The 17,432-nt window shown below is 66.1% G+C and overlaps 1 protein-coding gene across 5 annotated transcripts in view; it reads right to left on the reverse strand.

Annotated features, from left to right (window-relative positions):
* The window catches only part of PIEZO1 (piezo type mechanosensitive ion channel component 1 (Er blood group)), a 110,495-nt gene that overhangs the window by 21,184 nt on the left and 71,879 nt on the right, over positions 1 to 17,432 (reverse strand). For 3 of the 5 annotated variants that reach the window (XM_048870829.2, XM_048870830.2, XM_048870827.2), the window contains exons 6-25: positions 14,163 to 14,331; positions 13,630 to 13,843; positions 11,925 to 12,096; positions 11,165 to 11,266; positions 10,564 to 10,636; positions 9,489 to 9,589; positions 8,827 to 9,087; positions 8,628 to 8,739; positions 7,840 to 8,018; positions 7,150 to 7,298; positions 6,197 to 6,376; positions 4,855 to 4,937; positions 4,258 to 4,418; positions 3,766 to 3,942; positions 3,384 to 3,509; positions 2,782 to 2,982; positions 2,218 to 2,422; positions 1,620 to 1,724; positions 907 to 1,060; positions 258 to 501 (exon numbers count right to left, since the gene is read on the reverse strand). In XM_048870829.2, the coding sequence (XP_048726786.2) occupies positions 258 to 501; positions 907 to 1,060; positions 1,620 to 1,724; positions 2,218 to 2,422; positions 2,782 to 2,982; positions 3,384 to 3,509; positions 3,766 to 3,942; positions 4,258 to 4,418; positions 4,855 to 4,937; positions 6,197 to 6,376; positions 7,150 to 7,298; positions 7,840 to 8,018; positions 8,628 to 8,739; positions 8,827 to 9,087; positions 9,489 to 9,589; positions 10,564 to 10,636; positions 11,165 to 11,266; positions 11,925 to 12,096; positions 13,630 to 13,843; positions 14,163 to 14,331 (3,168 nt within the window). The remainder of the gene's footprint in view (positions 1 to 257; positions 502 to 906; positions 1,061 to 1,619; positions 1,725 to 2,217; positions 2,423 to 2,781; positions 2,983 to 3,383; positions 3,510 to 3,765; positions 3,943 to 4,257; positions 4,419 to 4,854; positions 4,938 to 6,196; positions 6,377 to 7,149; positions 7,299 to 7,839; positions 8,019 to 8,627; positions 8,740 to 8,826; positions 9,088 to 9,488; positions 9,590 to 10,563; positions 10,637 to 11,164; positions 11,267 to 11,924; positions 12,097 to 13,629; positions 13,844 to 14,162; positions 14,332 to 17,432) is intronic. The other 2 variants (XM_048870828.2, XM_048870832.2) reach the window with 2 other exon arrangements.

The raw sequence follows: 17,432 nt of genomic DNA on the forward strand, positions 1-17,432 counted from the left end.
AAGGCAGAGCCCCCTCTCGCCCACCCAGCCCTGGCTCCGTGGGGCCAGTGGAGCAGCTAATGGGCAGATCGCCCAGGAGGAAAGGTGTCAGGGCAAGGCACAGAGTGGAACTGGGGCTGCATGGGGGGTGCTAAGAGGGTGCTCCCTCCGGCTCTGGCCAACCCAGCAGCGCCCCTACCCCCCAGGCCCTGCCAGGGCTCGCCCAGCCGGGCCCGGTGCCCACTGCCAGCGGGGCGTCGGCGGGGGCAGGTGCTCACCGACAGCATGTTCTTGGAGATGATGACGGTGACGTTGTAGAGGATGAGGCAGTCCCAGAGCACCAGCCGGGCCTTGGCCGGCTTGCGCAGCATGGCCGTGCCGAAGAGCAGCAGGTAGAAGCAGGCCAGCAGGTAGCCCAGGCCGAAGATGCTGATGCGGGTGGCACCGGTGATGAAGACCACGACCAGGACGAACCAGAAGAGGTAACGGAACACCACCACCTTCAGCATGTCCAGGTACGACCTGCAGCCGGGGCAGCTGGCTCAGAGCAGCGCTGACAGCCCTGGTCCCGCGGGGCCCTCCCACCCCATCCCTGCGGCACAGCGGGCAGCTCGGTCCTGGGCCGCTGGGGGTCTCGGTAGCAGGACACCCCTTCCCCAAGGAGCAGAGCAAGAGGCTCCACAGGTCACCAGATGGTCTGCATGCCTCATCCCCGCCCGTGGGCCTCCACTGGAATCCAGTCAGAGCAATGTCCTGCTCCCCTGAGCCAGGGCCCCCCAGCCTGTGGGTCCCGAGCCCCCCTGCCCACTGCTTTCGAGGGAGCGGGCCCTGCACCATCCGGGTGCTTCCACACAGCCCCAGATGAGCTGGGAGTCGCCCAGGCCAGGCCAGACCCCGCTCCCAGCGCGGCCCCGTGGAGCTCCCTACCTGCAGTTGATGAAGTTGGGCACCGGGTTGGGTCTGCCCCTCGCCAGCTCCAGCAGGTCTGTGTTCTCCCCGGCCGCCATCAGCCACTCCTCCGTCCGCTCGGCTGCAAAGACCTGCCACTGCTGGGAGGCGCAGAGCAGGAGCAGGAAGTCACCTGCAGGGAGAGAGAGACAAAGGGACCCCACCTTGCCGCCACCATGGGCGCCTTGGAGAATGAGCTGGGTGGACCCCAGCCAGGCCCCTCCTCCTTCCACCAAAGGGGGTGGACCCCAGCTGGTCCCCTCCTCCAAGGGGGCAGACCCCAGGCAGGCTCTGCCCCCTGCCTGGGAGGCACAGCTAGTTCTCACCTCCAAGGAAGCTGCTCCCCGGGACATGCCCAGAGGTGTGAAGCGCATGGTGAATACCCAGCTGGCCAGGTCATGGGGCCAGTGGGCGAGGCTGGCCGATAAGCTCCTCTGTCTAGCAGGGGGGCTATGCACGGGGAGAGTCAGGCCTGTGGGATTCCCCTGGGGAAGGACGCTGGCAACCAAGACTCTGCTCCCAAGGCCTGGAACGAGGCATGTCCAAGCGTGGGAACACGCGCCGCCCAGAAGCCAGTGCACTGCTTTGTGGCTGGCGGGTGGACAGACAGACGGGAAGAAGGAGGCACCAGTCCCGTGGGGAGCAGGGAGCAGCGGTGCCGCGGGAGCCAGGGGGTGAGGACGGGTACTCACTGATGAGGTTGGTGGAGTTGGGCGCCATGTAGAAGTCGGGCAGGTACATCCATTTGATGAGAGCCGAGTTCATGGGGATGGAGTGGCTCCACCTCCAGGGATAGTCTGCCAAGGAGAGGAGAGGTCACCGGGGGAGGGTGGCACACGTGCCCCCCCCCCCATGCCCATAGGTCTGCTCCCAGGCCTGCTACAGAGATGTGGGTTCGATAACACACAAGCCTCAATGTTCCCCTCAGCTACTCCCAAGACCTTGCCCATGCAGAGATCTGGGGGGTTGGGGGTGGGAAGAAAGGGGGTTCTTAGCCATGCAGAGATCGGGGGGAGGAGGTCCCTGCCTGTGGACAGGTTGGGGGGGAGGAAGGGGGTCCCTGCCCATGCAGAGATCTGGGAGGGTGGGAAGAAAGGGGGTTCTTAGCCATGCAGAGATCTGGGGGTGGGGGGATATCTCTGCCTGTGGAGAGGTGTGGGGGGGGAGGGGGTCCCTGCCTGTGCAGAGATTGGGGAGGGGGGAAGGAAGGGGTTTCCTGCCCAGGAAGAGATTTAGGGCCAGGGCTTCCAAACATCCCCTGCTCTCCTGGTCCCGGCCCCTGGGCCTTACCTATGCAGAGGGCGGGGGGGATGCCCACGCACAGCAGGTACTGGTAGAGCAGGAAGAGGGCCAGGAAGAGGCAGTACTTGGGCCAGAGCCTGGCGATGGCAGCACGGCGGCGCCGGGTCAGGATGACGACCAGCCAGCCGCCGTGCAGGATCACCATGAAGTTCATGCGTTGCCCGATCACAGTCACCGTCATGAGGAAGCAGATCTGGGCGGGGGAGACAAGGGGCTGAGCTGCCGGCAATCCCATGCTGGGGGGGGCCCTGGCTGGCGCCGCCCACCCCGCACCGAGCCATGAGGAGCCAGCCGAGGGCGAGAAGAACCAGGGTCCCCCTGGGCCCGCAGGGTCCCCCCTCCTGAACTGCACCCTGGGCAGCAGGGCCAGGGAATCACCACCCAGGGGGAGTTCGTTCCCAACAACCGGTGCCCGCCCATGTCCAAAGCCAAGGTCTTGGGGGGTCGTTTGCCTGCCACGCTGGGGTCCCGCTCACAGGGCTGGGGAGCGCCCGCTCCCGTAGACCTGCCCCCCTCAGTGCCAGGGGACGCCCTCAGCCCTGCCCATCTCACCTCCAGGCCAAACTTGTAGTAGAAGTAGTTGACGAAGTATTTGGCGCAGCTGACGAGGCCCCGGTCCAGGTGCTCGCGCGATGCCTCCTCGAAGAGTGTCTGGGTGGCGGGCGGCGCCAGCTGGTACTGCTTGCGGTAATACTCCTGGCGCCGGTACACAATGGCCTCCAAGACGAGCAGCATCAGCACCAGCAGGTGGTTCTGCAGGGGAACGGCCCGGGACGAAGGTGAGTCCCAGCCGGGCGAGGTCTCGGGGCATCGCGGGCAGGATGCTAAGCCGCCATGTCCCAGCCTCCAGCTTGGGGTGGCAGAGAGGCAGGAGGGGTCACCCCGCCAGCTGTGGGCGAGGTGCTGGACTGCCCACGGCCCACATGGATTCACCAGCTCTGCTGTCACCGCTGACCCTGGCGGAGGGGCAGCCGGTTCCCATTTGCACTGGGCCAGCAGCCTGCTGCCTCCAAGGGCTCAAATCCTGCCATGGGCGGAGCTGGGGGGTCTCCGCCCCATGCCCGCTTCGTGGGCATCCCCAGCGGCAGAGCGGGCAGCGAGTCCAGCAGAGAACAGGGGCATGGGGAGAGGGGCTGTGCCCCCGAACGACCCACCTGGATGTAGCCCAGGTTGGGGAAGCCCTTGCGGATGCCGAACCAGTTGGCAGGGTCCACGGGGCCCCGGTAGAGCGTGGAGTTCTTCAGCTCCGCCCCCAGCAGGTTGGTGCCATTCAGCTGAGGCTGCGGAGCAAACACACAAACAAACTTTAGCTGCCAGGGGAGGGACCCAGCCCCCCGGCCGGGGGTCCCCACGATTCTCCATCGGAGGAGGGGCGTCAGACCCTCCGGCTGCCAATCCTTCCCACTGCCTGGCAGCTGCCGTCGTAGGGTGGCAGCACGTCGGGCTGCCCTGCGGGGACAGGCGTGCCGGGAGCCCGCAGGCTGTGGGGGAGCCCCGATCCCCTTCTGGATCCTGTCCCGCCCCTGCCCCGCGCACCTCGGTGCAGTTGCTGGAGTACTCGCGCGGGTCGACGGCCTTCAGCTGGTACAGCATCTTGCAGACGATGATGATGCAGACCCAGACGGTGCAGAGGCAGGAGGCCATGTGGCGGAAACGGCAGTAGGGCAGGGCGAAGGCCCACAGCGCCACCAGCAGGAAGTTCATGACCGACACCTGCAGAGAGCACACGGGAGCAAGGGCAGAGCTGGGGGCGCGGGTCAGGGGGCCCCCAACTCCAGGGGCACCTTCCAGCCTCACCGCGGACGGCCGGGGCCCCCCACTGAGTCGTAGGGCAGCCAAAGGAACCCACGGCTAGCTAGCGGCCCCTCTCCCACCCTGACGCAGCGCTCCCTCCTGCCCCGCGGATCCCCCCCTGCCTATGGGGCCCTCCCCATGGCTGGCAGAGGCAGATTCCCCAGCAGCAGGGTGGGAGCCCTCGAGGGCATTTTCCTTTCTGGTCTCCCGAGCACGCCCGCCCATCCCCGTTACCTCCTGCAGCGCCACCCACACGGTATAGAGCGCCACCAGCTTGAGGACGTGCAGCTCCAGGAGGCGCCGCACGAAGACCTGCCCGCGGGTGAGGATGTCGGAGAAGGTCCAGCCCAGCACCACCAGGCGCTCCAGCACCAGGCCCCACTTACTGGGCACCGCTGCAAAGCAGGGCAGCTTGTCACGGCCACACCGGTCCCCCACGTGCCGTGCCCTCCCCCGCCCAGCCCCGCCCCCCGCCAGGCACTTCCCCTCCCCCTTCCCCCACCAGCACCCCCCATGTACCCTGGGCTCCATGTCCCCTCCCCCACCAGCACCCACCCCATGCCCAGCACTCCCCTCCCCTCGGTGCCCTGCCCCTCCCTCAGTAGCCCCCGCCCTTGTGCTCTCCCAATCCGCTTCCCCACCAGCACCCCCCACAGGCCCTGCAACTCCCTGCTCCCTCCCACACCAGTGCCCCCCCACCCCGCAGGCTCCCTCCCCCTTCCCAACATCCCTCCCCCCGGAGAAACGGCCCCTCCCCCACAGTCCCAGCTTACCCCAGTTCACCCTTCCCTCCCCCGCTGGGCTCTGCCCAGCGCCCCAAGCGGCGATTACCTTCCGAGGCTGAGTCGGCGTCCCCGGGGTCAGCCTCCTCCTCCGCGCGGGGCAGCAGGTGGCTCCCCCGCGCCTCCTCGCACCTGCAGCAGGGAGGGAAGGGACGGGGTCTCAGGGGAGGAGCTGAGAGGGGGATCCCCGGGGCCGGGATGCCGGGAGCAGAGGGGCCAGGGGCCCTTGAAGAAGCAGAAGCCGGATCCCAAAGGTGGTGCCCCAAGCAGCTCAGCGCCCGCCAGCGCCAATGCGGGGCCTTGGGGTCAGCGCTCCGAGGGGAGGGCGGCCCTGCTGAGCCACCTGCCCTGCTCCTGCAGCCCCTGGCATCCGGCAGGGCCCCCGGCAGGGCCCTCTGCTGATCCCACGCGCTGCACCGGCCAGCTGGGGCCTTCCGACAGCCCGCTGGGCACAGCCCCGCGTCCGCTCACCCGCCCCAGCGCTCTGCACGGCAGCGTGCCCAGGGCTGGATCCCGAGGCCCAGCTGCAAGAGCAGCTCAGGACAGGGCTAGGCTCGGCTCCAGCGCCCACAGCTGGCCCCTCCCTCGTTCAGGGCAGCAAGGGAGGAGGTTGGGGAGGGACGGCCCAGCCCCACAGCGCAGCCAGCAGCAGGTGCTACCCGAACATGCAGGAGCCCAACGCTGCTCCCTGCCCGGCTGGGAACCAGGCACCGCACACTCCCTTCCTGAACACGTGGGGCAAATGGACAGGGGAGAGGGCGTGGGGCTGCCCAGGGGCAGGGGAGGTTCATCAGGGAAGGGGCTGCACTGCCCCTGCACAGGGAGATACCAGGACCCCACTACCCTCGTGTCAGACCAAGGGGAATGAACGCCAGAGGCAGGGTCCCATGCCAGCCCACCCCCCACCCCAAGCTCATATCCAGGCCTGTCTGCAGAAGGGACCCCTGCTCCCAGCCCAGGGGTCCCAGAGGAGCACCAGGCTGGAGCAGACAGGATGCCCAGAACTGCGCCCTCTCCTTCCAGACACACCTCCTAGAGCCTGCCCCAGCCCCTTTCCCGGCTCCCTGTCCCCACAGACCCTGCTTGGCGTATTTGCCCACTTGTCCCACTGCCGAGCCAAACCCAAGGGCCCAGACTGCGAGCCCTGGCTCATCACGCTGTACTGGGGCACCAGGCAGGCCAGAGAGTAGGCTTGATGGGACTCTGGGTCTACTCAGCAGTCAGGGCCCACAGATGCCCGGCTTAACCCCTCTTGGGAAATCACCTGGCCAGTGACACCAGCCCTGGGTCTACCCAGGCTGCTGCTCCCTCCTCTTTGCAGCCACCCCCCAAGCCGTGTCCCCCCCGTGCTGCTCAGGGCACATCCAGCACCAGGCGGGAAGGGAGCATACCTGGGGGCAGGCGGGCTCCGGGGCTCCGGGAGGGCCACGTGCTCCAGGTCGGTGATGCGCATGAAGGGGCGGTGGAAGTAGTGGAGCTGCAGAATGCAGGCCAGCAGGAAGAAGCCCGGGATGAGGATGCTGGAGAAGAGCTCGGAGACGCTGAACTGCTCCAGGCCCAGGTCGCCCAGCCTGGATGGGAGGAGAGCAGCTGAGGGCCAGGGCGACGGAGCCCCCACCCCGACTCCTGCATCCAACCCCAAACGCTGCTCCCCAGCCGCAGCGAGCAGAGCTGGAGAGCTGCAGCCGGGGCACTGCCCCGGTCCCAGCCTGGTGGGAGAGCAGCTAGTCGAACCGGCTGGAGCCGCCTGTCCCCAGGGGAGCAGAATGGGCATGCTGGCAGAGCACCTGGCGATGCAGGCTGCTACTGACACGGAGATGCCCTGGTCCCGTCCGGTCCCAGCACACGCTCCAGACAGCAGGCTGAGCGCTGGGACCCGGGAACGTCCTCCGTGGGAATCACCTGAGCGGCCACAGAGCGAGCTGGAGTCTGTGCTAGGAGAGGAGGAGGGCTGGGAAACAGGACTCCTAGGTTCTGTCCCTGGCTCTGCCACAGACGGCCTTTGGGGAAGTCCTTGCCCCTCTCTGTGCCTCAGTTTCCCTCTCCATAGACCAGGGGGAGGTAACAATCCTGCCATTCCTCTCGGGGGGTGGGGGGGTGTCACTGGGCCAGGCTCTGGAAAGGGCCAGCTCAGCGCCGTGTACTCCGGCCCCACTCCCAGGGAAGACCCTGCCCTGCCGAGGGGATGGGGCGACCCCGCCTGGAGGCTCTGACCCTGGGGCAGGGTTTGAGCACCTAGGAGCTGGAGCAGCCACTGAGCAAAGCTTGGCCTGGAGCGCTGTGCAGGCAGTGGCAGGGCTGGAGGGGGGGGCGGCCGCTGGGCGGCCCCCGGGGCGTCACTCACTGCTGGTCGGTGAGGCCGGTCAGGTTGCGCCAGTACATGGGGAAGTCCTCGAACTGGAAGGTGTAGACGGCGATGAGCACCAGCATGGTGTAGGCCACCACCAGCCACCAGAAGCCCTTCAGCAGCTTCCTCCACAGGCTGTAGTAGACCTGCAGGGACCGGAAGCCATAAGCTCCTGGGCCCCCACCTCCCTTGCAGCCCAGACCCCGGCCGCACCCCCAGCTCCCAGCAGGGCTGCCCAGCTTCTCTGTCCTCAGGGTAGGGTGGGTGCCGCGCTCCCTCTCCTGAGCCCATGATCAGCTTGCACCATCACCCCGCCCAGCGCAGCCCTGTCACCCCCCTCGGAGCCTGGCCTGGACCCCCAACGGCTGTGCCAGTTAATTCAATGCCCCTTGCTTTGCCCCACCTGATGGCTGCCACCCGCAGAGTGGCCCAGTCACCCCATGGGGCCTTGGAGGTTTCTTTAAGCCTCGGCACGGAGGGCTGGCCGGGAAGCACCCCACCCAGCAGCCTGGTGCACCTGCCCACCCGACACAGGCGGGTTCCCCATCACAGCTGCAGACAGTGGCCGATCATGGGGATCAGACAGCAAGCGGCTGCCTAGGCTAGCGCCCCATGCAGGGAACATGCCCAGCCTAGGTGCCTCACAGGGCTTGCCAGCCAGCCTCTCCTGCCAGGTGCAGGCCTCACCTGGAAGAGGATGAGGCAGAGGAGGAAGAGGAGCATGTAGACAATCTTATAGACCACCAGGCGCCCGGCGAAGCTGACCACGATGAACATCCCGGCGCACACGTAGATCCAGTACTTGGCGTACAGATCCATCAGCAGCTCGCCCAAGAACTTCAGCATGCTCCGTGGCTGGCCGGGCTCTGCAGGGCACAGCGGGTGAGAGCCGGGGACATGCCAGGCCTGAGCCAGGGAAGCGGCTCCGGGCGACCCAGCATGTACGTTTCCCTGGTGGGCGGCAGGCTCCGGCCCCAGATACGCAGACATCACCCACAGGTGGCACCAGGCATGGTTCCTGGGATCAGAGCCCGCTGGTGCCCGAGATGCCCTGCTCCGTGCCCAGGCAGAGGGGGCCAGCTCCCCAACCCGCTCCCCTCCCCATGGCAAAGCAGTGAGCGTGCCCAGGCTGCTCTGAGCAACACCTGTGAGCCCTGCTACTGTGGGCAGGGGGGCACACAGCTGCCCAGGTCCCGCCACAGTTATATCCGGCCGGACGCAGACCAGCCCCTCATCATCCCGGCACACAGGTCTGCAGTGCCACAACGGCCCCGGCCAGGCACCGGCTGTGCCCGTTCCAGCCCAGGGCACGGCGGAGGGCGCAGCAGCGTCTCCCCGGCCAGCGCGCACTCGCTGCACCTCCTCCTCCGAAGGCTGCCGTGGGCTCCCCGTGGAGGTGGGGGAAGCCGAGGCCCCGGGCAGGACCCGGGGGTGTTTCGGGGTCACCCCGCAGGCTGTGGGGGAGGGGCTCTCACCTGTGTCGGAGACGGTCACCTCCAGCAGCGGGGCGGGCGGGCGCTGGCGCTTCAGCAGCTTCTCCTTCACGAACTGCCGCAGCAGCAGCCAGAAGGGCAGGGTGTAGAGCAGCTGTGGGGAGCAGCGGGAGATCAGCCACGGGCAGAGGAACCAGCCGGCCCAAAGGCGGGGAGGGGAGGGGAGCGGAGGGGGGGTTACCTTGGCCCCCAGGTCCAAGCAGGGGTATTTGGTCCTGACCAGCCCCAGCTGCTCCAGGCTCATGAAGCCGACGCGGGTGGGCAGCTCGGGCTCCAGGTCCATGCCCCAGACGTACTGCAGGCTGCAGAGCGCCAGCCCGTAGAGCAGGAGGAAGGGGGAGCAGAGCATGGCGAAGTGGTGCCGGCTGCGGACGATCCAGATGAGGCAGGCCCAGAGCAGCAGCACGAAGGTCAGCCAGCTGTGGTAGGTGATGCTCCACACCTGGTGGGGAGAGGAGACTCTGCCCTCAGGCCCTGCACCTGGCTGGTGCATCGCTCCCCATGTTCCATGTAAGCCCAGCCCCCACTGGGACTCAGAGCCCTGATCCGGAGCTGGTGCACCCCCTCCCACACCCCATGTCAGTCCAGCCCCCAAACTGGGGCTCGGAGCCCCAGTACAGAGCTGGCCCCTGCCCACGTCATCCCAGCCCCCCCTGGGGTTCAGCGCTCCGGTCCAGAGCAGGCGTACCCCCTGCCCACGTCAGCCCAGCCCCCACTGGGGTTCAGCACTCCGGTCCGGAGCAGGCGTACCCCCTGCCCATGTCAGCCCAGCCCCCCCTGGGTTCAGCGCTCCGGTCCGGCGCTCCCCCTGCCCAGCCGCTCGGAGCCCTGCCCCAGGCTCACCATCATGGCGATGAGGGCACAGACGTAGCTCTGCTTCATTATCACGTGGCCCAGCGCGTGCAGGGGCAGCCTTTGCCTGCGCCGCTCCGGCTTCTTACTCACTGCCCAGAGAATCGCAGGGACGGTTAGAACAGCCCCAAAACTGCCCAGATACACCCCCACTGCCCAGGGCCATCACCTCCCAGAGAGGAGCCCATCCCACGGGGCATGAAGGCTCCAGCTCACCCCATAGGCACCTGACACTGCCCCAAAATCTCCCCACCAGCCCCTTCAGCCCCACCCGCCTCGAGGAGACAGAGCGAGGCTGAAAACTGGCCATGCACTTTGGGACCGATGTAGAACGAGAGCGGCACCGACAGGCCGGGGGCCGTGAGGATCCGACAGTGACGGGCACGGTATCTGAGGCCAGGCTGGAGGCTATGGGGGGATCAGACAGTGATGGGCGCAGTGCCCAAGGCCAGGTCAGAGGCTGTGGGGGGATCGGACAGCGATGGGCACGGTGCCCAGCGTCAGCGCAGGGAGCTGTGGGGCCATGAGGGGATCAGACAGCGACAGACGCAGTGCCCGGGACCAGGTCAGGGGGCGGTGGGGCCTGGGGGATCACACAGGAACAGACCCCCCATTCTGCACCCCAACACGGTGAGTAACTATGCGACCCCTGGAAGGTGCACGTCCCTGCAATGCTGAGCTCTGACCACTAGGAGTCTGCTTTGCTTCACACCCAACTGAGCAGCCAGTTCAGCCTGGCTGCTGGGGTCCCTTTAATATGAGCAGGGCTGGGGGGCAGCCCATGCCCGCAGGGACGAGGGCCTGTGCCAGCCAAGCCCTAGAAACTCCCCTCTAGAGGCTGCCCCGCCCTGGGCGCAAGGAAAGGGGGTTCCTGGGGCAGGGGTTGCAGGCTTGGGGTGGGGACCAGCTAAGGGCCGAGGCGAGTGGGGCCGTGATGGAGCCCTACGCCCAGGAGAGCACCAGGGGCTGGCACAGCAGGGCAGTGCCCAGGGAGGGGCAGCCGCTGCAGTCACTGAGCTGAGCCGCCCCCCAGCGTGTCTCTCCTGGGCTGGTTACGGCCACTTACCTGGCCCGATCATGTGCACGGTGCAGTTTTCAGTGTCTGCAGCTGAGGCCTCGGTGCCCGGGGACAGCATCCGCTGGGGGACAGAGATAGGAGGGGGGTGAACCCCTGGGCAGCCCCAGTCTGGAGAGCGTCAGGCCTGGGCATACGGGCTGCAAACGCTAGGTGGCTTCACAGCCACGGAGGGTGCAAGGGGCAGGTCTGTGTGCTCTCCTCCCCCCACAACCCCTCCTCCTGCCTCCCCCGCCATTATCTGTCCAGGATGTTCTCTCTTTCTCTCACACACACAGACACACCCGTCCTGCACCAAGACCCCCGACCCAGTGTCCCTTGGCCCTTCTTGCTGCCCCCTGCAGCCCCACCCCATGGACTCTCCAGCATGAGGGACAAGAGCATCCCCCCTTCCATGCCACCTCTCTCCGGCCCCACTAACCCACCAAGCCCTCGAGCCCTCGTCTGGCTGGTGCCCAACAGCCCCGTCCTCTGCCCTGAGGCACCAGCTGTCGCACTAACTCCAGAGGGAAAGCCGGGAGTCTCCAAAGGGCAAGCGCAGTACAGGGGCCCCATTCCCAAAAACCCAGGGGCCAGCGGCTCCTGTCCTAACCTCGGTTTCTTCAGCTAGGTGGCCTCCCCCACTGGGCCAGCTCTCCAGCTCCACCAGCTCATCCTGGGGGTCCGCTGCCACCGCTGATGCCTCCGCCATGTCCTTCGGGGTGGGGGGGAAAGAGCCAACCTCAGTGCCTCGCTCCCACATGCACAGTGGGGCAGACGGTGACGGGCGCTGCAGCAGGGACCCGGGGGGTGGGCGGGGTCTCCCCAGAGCCAGGTAGAGAAGGACTGCGCCCTCCCTGCTCCGAGAGGGGAGCCTCTGGGACTGAGCTGCCTGGAACAGAACCGTCCCCTCCATGCTCTGGATACCACTGCACGTAAAGCCCCCAAATCCTACTGGCCACATGCCCCATTTCCCTCTCCAGGGCTCCCCAGCACTCGGGGAGTCACACGCTGGGCGAGAGCGAGCTCTGGGGAACTCGCTGCAGGGCAGAGGCCTGGCCTGGCAGGGATCCCTAGCTGTGGGGTTCTGTGCTGCAGACCCATGGGGCACACACTTGGCAGGGCTGGAGGAGGACCATCTGCAGTGGGGCAGCCAATGGTTTGGGGCTCTGGCCCCACTCCCTGCTGTGTAGCATGGTGAAGAGTTCCACTTTCAGCCGCTAGCTTGATTGCTCTTTGCCCACGTCCCCAGGTTGGCACCAGTGCCCTCTGGAGCACCAGCTTCCCAGCTGCCCCTCCCCTGTCAGTGGGTGGGATACAAGGGGGCAGGATGGGCACAGCACTGTGCTGTACCCGGCCCCCGGGCCCCTCACCCGTTCCGAGGAGTCCAACCTCCTCAGCTTCAGCAGAGAGGCCACGGTGAAATACAGTAGCAGCAGGACACCGGGGTTCACGTAGACTGGCCAGGGGTGGCTGGTGTTGAGGAGGAGGGCGTTGGGGTTGGAGCAATTCAGTGGCAGGATGAAGGCCTTCAAGCCGAATATGCTGCAGGGAGGAAGGAGGTGGCGTTACACCCCTGGGCATGGAAGCAGTGTCAAGGCCAGGGGGCAGAGCCAGCTGGGAGCTGGCAGGCCAGTCTGGGTACTGAGGTGCCGGCGGCTGATGGTCATTCGCAGGCTTGCAAGGGGTGCCCCGGTGCTGAGCATGCCCCAGAGCCCCTCTCGCTGCCCGGGACGCCAGTGGGAAAAGCGACCGCGCTTTCTTCCACAACAGCACATTGTTTCCTTTGCTCATTTTGCCGTTCGCTGCCCTCCACCCCCCGTCTGCCACTTCTCCCGGCCGCTCTGCAAACGGGACCACCTGAGCCTTTCCCATACCCCCTCCTCTCGCCAGGGCTCCAGCCAGCCTCGCGGGTCATCCCTCCATTTCGGCTCTGTCCTCGGGCCGGACAGAACCCACCTGCCGGGCCAGCGGCCCAGCAATCCACCCAACCGGGGAGCTCAGGATCAGTTCTCAGCCCAGCCCTCCCACCCCATCGTCCTCGGCTTTCCTCACTGCCACCGTCCGCTGAACAGAGGCCATAGTTACCGCTGAACCCAGCCGAGGACTGGTGACTGCACAGACGGCTGTGCTAACCAACCAAGCTTCACAGCCCCCCTGAGGCACAGAGCAGGGCCGTGCCGTGCCCACACCGCACACAGCGAACCGGTGGCAGAGCTGGGACTAGGCCCTAGGACTTGCTGGATCCCGGTCTGATCGGCACATCCAGGGTCCCTTCACTGGCAGCTGGTTCCATCAGCTCCCCCTGGCATCCCCCTCCAAACCAGCCCCTGGCTACGGGAGAGCTCCTCCTTGGCGACCCACAGGTCCCCCCTTCCTTCCCTGCTCCCTCGGGAGGGGCTTATTCAGGGGAACCTTCTGGTGCCAGAGGCAGGTTGATAGGCAGGACGGAGGTGGGAATATCACCCGTGGGAGATGGGTCTTCCCCCCGCAAGTCAGGAAGGGGGCAGGCGGCTGCACCCACCTGTGCTGCAGGATGAGGCCATGATGCCCACTGTCACTGGAGTTGGAGGGGCAGGCCTGCCACAGGCGAGCGACGGGACAGGGGCAGGCCAGCCCCGCTGCAGGGGATGGATGGGTGACGGGACGGGGCAGGCCAGACCGGCTGGAGGGGCGACGGGACAGAGGCAGGCCAGACCGGCTGGAGGGGCGACGGGACAGGGGCAGGCCAGACCGGTTGGAGGGGATGGAGGGGCGACGGGACGGGGGCAGGCCAGACCGGCTGGAGGGGCGACGGGACAGGGGCAGGCCAGACCGGCTGGAGGGGCGACGGGACGGGGGCAGGCCAGACCGGCTGGAGGGGCGACGGGACGGGGGCAGGCCAGACCGGCTGGAGGGGCGACGGGACGGGGGCGGGCCAGACCGGCTGGAGGGGATGGAGGGGCAACGGGACAGGGGAAGGCCAGACTGGCTGGAGGGGCGATGGGACAGGGGCGGGCCAGCCCGGCAGCAGGGGGGTGGGAGGGCTCCGGATAGGGGCGTCAGAACATAGGAGGGAGGCCAGGCCCGGGGCCTTACCGTGCCCAGATGCTGGCAGGGGGGAAGAGCCCCTGGATGAGCGGCGCCTGGTAGCTGTAGATGCAGAGCAGGTGGCCGCCAGCGAAGACGCCCACCATGACGCACAGCGTGTTGAAGCCCAGGTGGCTGATGGGGAAGTGGCAGGCCCACCAGGTGCAGATGCCCACGAAGAGCAGGTAATAGACACTGGAGAAGGCAGATGGCAGAGCGATCCCTGGGGAACGAGCCGACACCGGGGCTGTTACTGGGGCTGCTGAGAGCTGCAGTAGCCGGGTCACAGCTGGGGCTCCCCCCAGGGCCCTGCTCTGAGGCCCATGGGGGCCCCCCACTTCAGCACTGGGGACAGAGGCCTCTGCAGTGAACAGGGACAGTGCAGGCTGTGCTCCCCGCCGCACTCCCCGAACCCCCAGCCCCTCTGCTGCCAGCTAGGCTGAGAGCCCCAGACTCATCCCATGCCCAGGCCACAGATCCTGCAGTGACCCGGCGACCCTGGGCCAGGAGAAACTGGAGAGGACCCTCCCCCCAACACCTACCTGCCAGAGCCAGCAGCAGGATGGCCAGAAACTTCCCGACCGCCAGCAGGAGCCAGTGCGCCCTCACCCGCAGCGTAGCAGCCAGCGGCCCCCTTCGCTCCGCAGAGCCCACCTCCTCTGCAGCATCTTGCCCAGCCGGCCTCTTCAGGTCCTCCTCCTCCTCCTCCTCCTAAGTAAGGAACGAGAGCCAGGCTGTCACCGTGTCCCTCGGGCCCTGCAGCAAGAGCGGCCGCAGAGATGGATTCCTTTGGTCGGTGCAGTTACTGCACACGTGGTAGGAAATCCAGGGATCCAGCCCTGCACGCTGGGGCGTCTCACACACACACACACACTCTCCACGCGCCCTGGCCCCACAAACCAGCACTCCTGAGGCTAGTGCGACGAAGCCCCACAGGAGGCAGTACAGAGCCAGGGGCCGGGAGGAGACAGTTCCCCTCTTCAGAGGGTGCGGCACACACCACGTGGTAAAGACACCATTGACTGGTGGTAAGCACCGGGAGTGAGGGAGGAGCAGGACTCCGGAGTTCTATTCCTGGCTCCGTCACCCTCACTGTGTGACCGTGGGTAAGTCACTGCCCCTCATTGTGCCTCAGTTTCCCCATCTTCCAGATGCCTTTGGTGCCCCTGACCTGCCTGGCTTACGCAAAGGGCTCCTTATCCCTACAGTACAAAGGCACTGAGCTAGTCGGAAGCCCAGGATGAGCTGAGCTCCGGCCAGGCGACGCACAGCAGACAGAGCCATGGAATGCAGAGAAGGACGACACCGCCATGGAGCCTGCCGGGGAAAGGAGACCCTCGATCGGTCTCTGGGCAGGGCACCGGGGGCGAGGCGTCAGAGCAAGGGAGGGCAGGAGCAGAGCCCACACTCAGGGATCAGTCACGCTGGCTGTACAGAGCACCGGACAGACATGGACCCCCAGCAATGGACGGGTCGGGAGATGCAGGCAGCATGGTCAGGCTGCGGTTTCCGCCGACGCACAGAGAGGAATAAATGGGGACAGAGACTCCTGTTCTAGACCAGCCTGTGGCGCTGGCCCGACAGGTGGGGGAGGTTCTATGGGTCTGGTTTACATGCCCAATGGCCTGGCCTTTTTACCAGCCCCACACGAGAGGGCTCTGCACCCCACACCATGGTCATTTCAGTGACCAGTGGCTAGAGCACAGGAGTCAGGGGCTGGGCCTGGCTCTGACACTGACCCCGGGTGAGTCATACCCCGGCTCCATGCCTCAGTTTCCCATCAGTAAAACAGGGATAACCAGACCTGCTTTGCAGGGATTTTTTCACTCAGCCGGCTGGTGTTTTGAGGGTCTCAGGTGGAAGGTACCAGCAAAGCCCTGGAGAGGACTGGACGTGGCACAGCAGGAGTTTGCTGCGGCTGCTGGGAAAGAGCGCCGTCTCCTGCGGTCAGAGGCGGCAAGCTCCCCACCAGGGCTTCCGTGGGAGGATAGCTGGAGAAGCCACCGGTGTTACAGGGAGTCGCAGTGGAACCAGCTGCCCATCCTGCTCAGTTCTCAAAGCACCTGCCATTTCCACAGCAAGGTGGGCGAGGGAAGAATAAATACGGAGCAACGAGGAATCTGCTGCCGGAGCAGCCCCACCGGGCCACGTACCAGGCGTGCCGGGAGCCGCTTGGCCACCTGCCTCTTCCTCCCTTCGCTGCACCCTTCAGCCCCGGGGAGGTTCAGAGATTTCAGACAACAGCAGCCCAGCTGTAGCTACATATAAATGCCACGCATGATCTGCCTGGTGAGGGCACAAGGGGGCAGCCCTATGTACAGAGCTGCCACGCCGGAGCAGAACAGGGCCCAGCCAGCCTGGTCTCCTGTCTCTAACAGCGAGCGCCCAAGACAATGCCATAAATTCAGAGGCAGGAGCTTCTCCAGACCTTTGGGAAGGGGAAAGGGATCTGGGATCCCCCCGGGCTCTGCTGCTCTCACAGGGCACTTTCCAGCCATCCACTGCAGCATCCTCACCCGCACCCCACAGCAGGGGAAACTGAGTCCCAGCAATGAGAAGCGACTCCCCCACAGTGGTAGTGAATCAGTGGCAGAGCTGGGACGAGGACCCAGGAGTCCCGGCTCCCATCTGCGTGTCCTGCCCACTGAGTGATGCTGCCTACTAGACGAGGAACCTGGGCCGCAATGTCCAGATCCAGATCCAGGCTCTTCCAAGGTTCTGGTGGGTCAGGTTCAGCCCGTTGCTGACAGATTCAGACCCAGACTGTTTGGGCTGGGCGGGCAAAGGTGCCTCATCACCCCATGTACAGTGGTGTCCCGTCCCCCCCCAGCCATAACCTGACCCTCCAGGTCAGAGAGTCACAACCTGGGAGTATTTCTGGGTTGGGTCATGTTACACGGGGGTGGGAGGGTGAGGCAGGCTGGGGACCGGCCCCGTCCCATGGGGGTCACTGGAGACCAGCACATTCCACCAGGAGCTTGGTCACTGCTCACTCACATGCTGCCCAGTCCTCCAGCAATCCCTGCTCTCTGCAGCTCTGGAACCAGCCCTGCTGGTGTGGGAGCCAGCTGCCGCCATCTCCACCCCACAGCCCTGCACCTGGCCTTGTTTGTCTCATTAGCTGCTTGGAAAACACATTACAAAAAGCCTGTTTTTCTTGGCGCTGCAGCCTGGGTTCCCGGCACCGAGCAATTTTCCAGGCCGCCTTCCGCGCTGATCCATTCTCGCAGCAAAGGTATTTGCAGCTGACGGGGCTCCAGCCGCAGCCTGGCACTGTCCGGGCCTGGGCTCGGGGCGCCGGGTTCAGATCCAGTTCAGATTACTTCACGCACACAAACAGACCGCAACTAAACGGCATGAGGGCTGGCTGGAACCCTCTCCTGGAGCCGGCATTCACTCAGCCTTTTCCACCCTCACCTCTGCACTCGCTGCTGGCCCCTGCTATGGGGGATCTGCAGCGAGAGGGGGCCCGGCCCCAGGGCCAGGGAGTGCTTCAATCCTAACTGGAGGGGGATGGGCAGCCGAGGAGAACTGGGCAGCTCCCTCCTGCACAGCTGGATGTATTGATAGGGTCCCTGCTGTGCACCCAGGGGAGCCAGGCCTTTGCAGCTGTGGGATTTGGAGGTGGAACCCCACTGAATTATGGGGCTGAGGCCCTCGCCAGGTATTTCCATTTCTGCCAGGAGAGCTATGCCAAGGCAGACCTTGGCTCTGCTCTGGGCACCGTCCATCAGCACCAGGGCGTCTCGCCCGCCAGGCTGCCAGGCCCAGGGCTGATGGGTCACAGGCACCAGTCACAAAACAGACCCCGG

This window comes from Caretta caretta, chromosome 12, assembly GCF_965140235.1.
Source record: "Caretta caretta isolate rCarCar2 chromosome 12, rCarCar1.hap1, whole genome shotgun sequence".
Classification (NCBI taxonomy): domain Eukaryota; kingdom Metazoa; phylum Chordata; order Testudines; family Cheloniidae; genus Caretta; species Caretta caretta.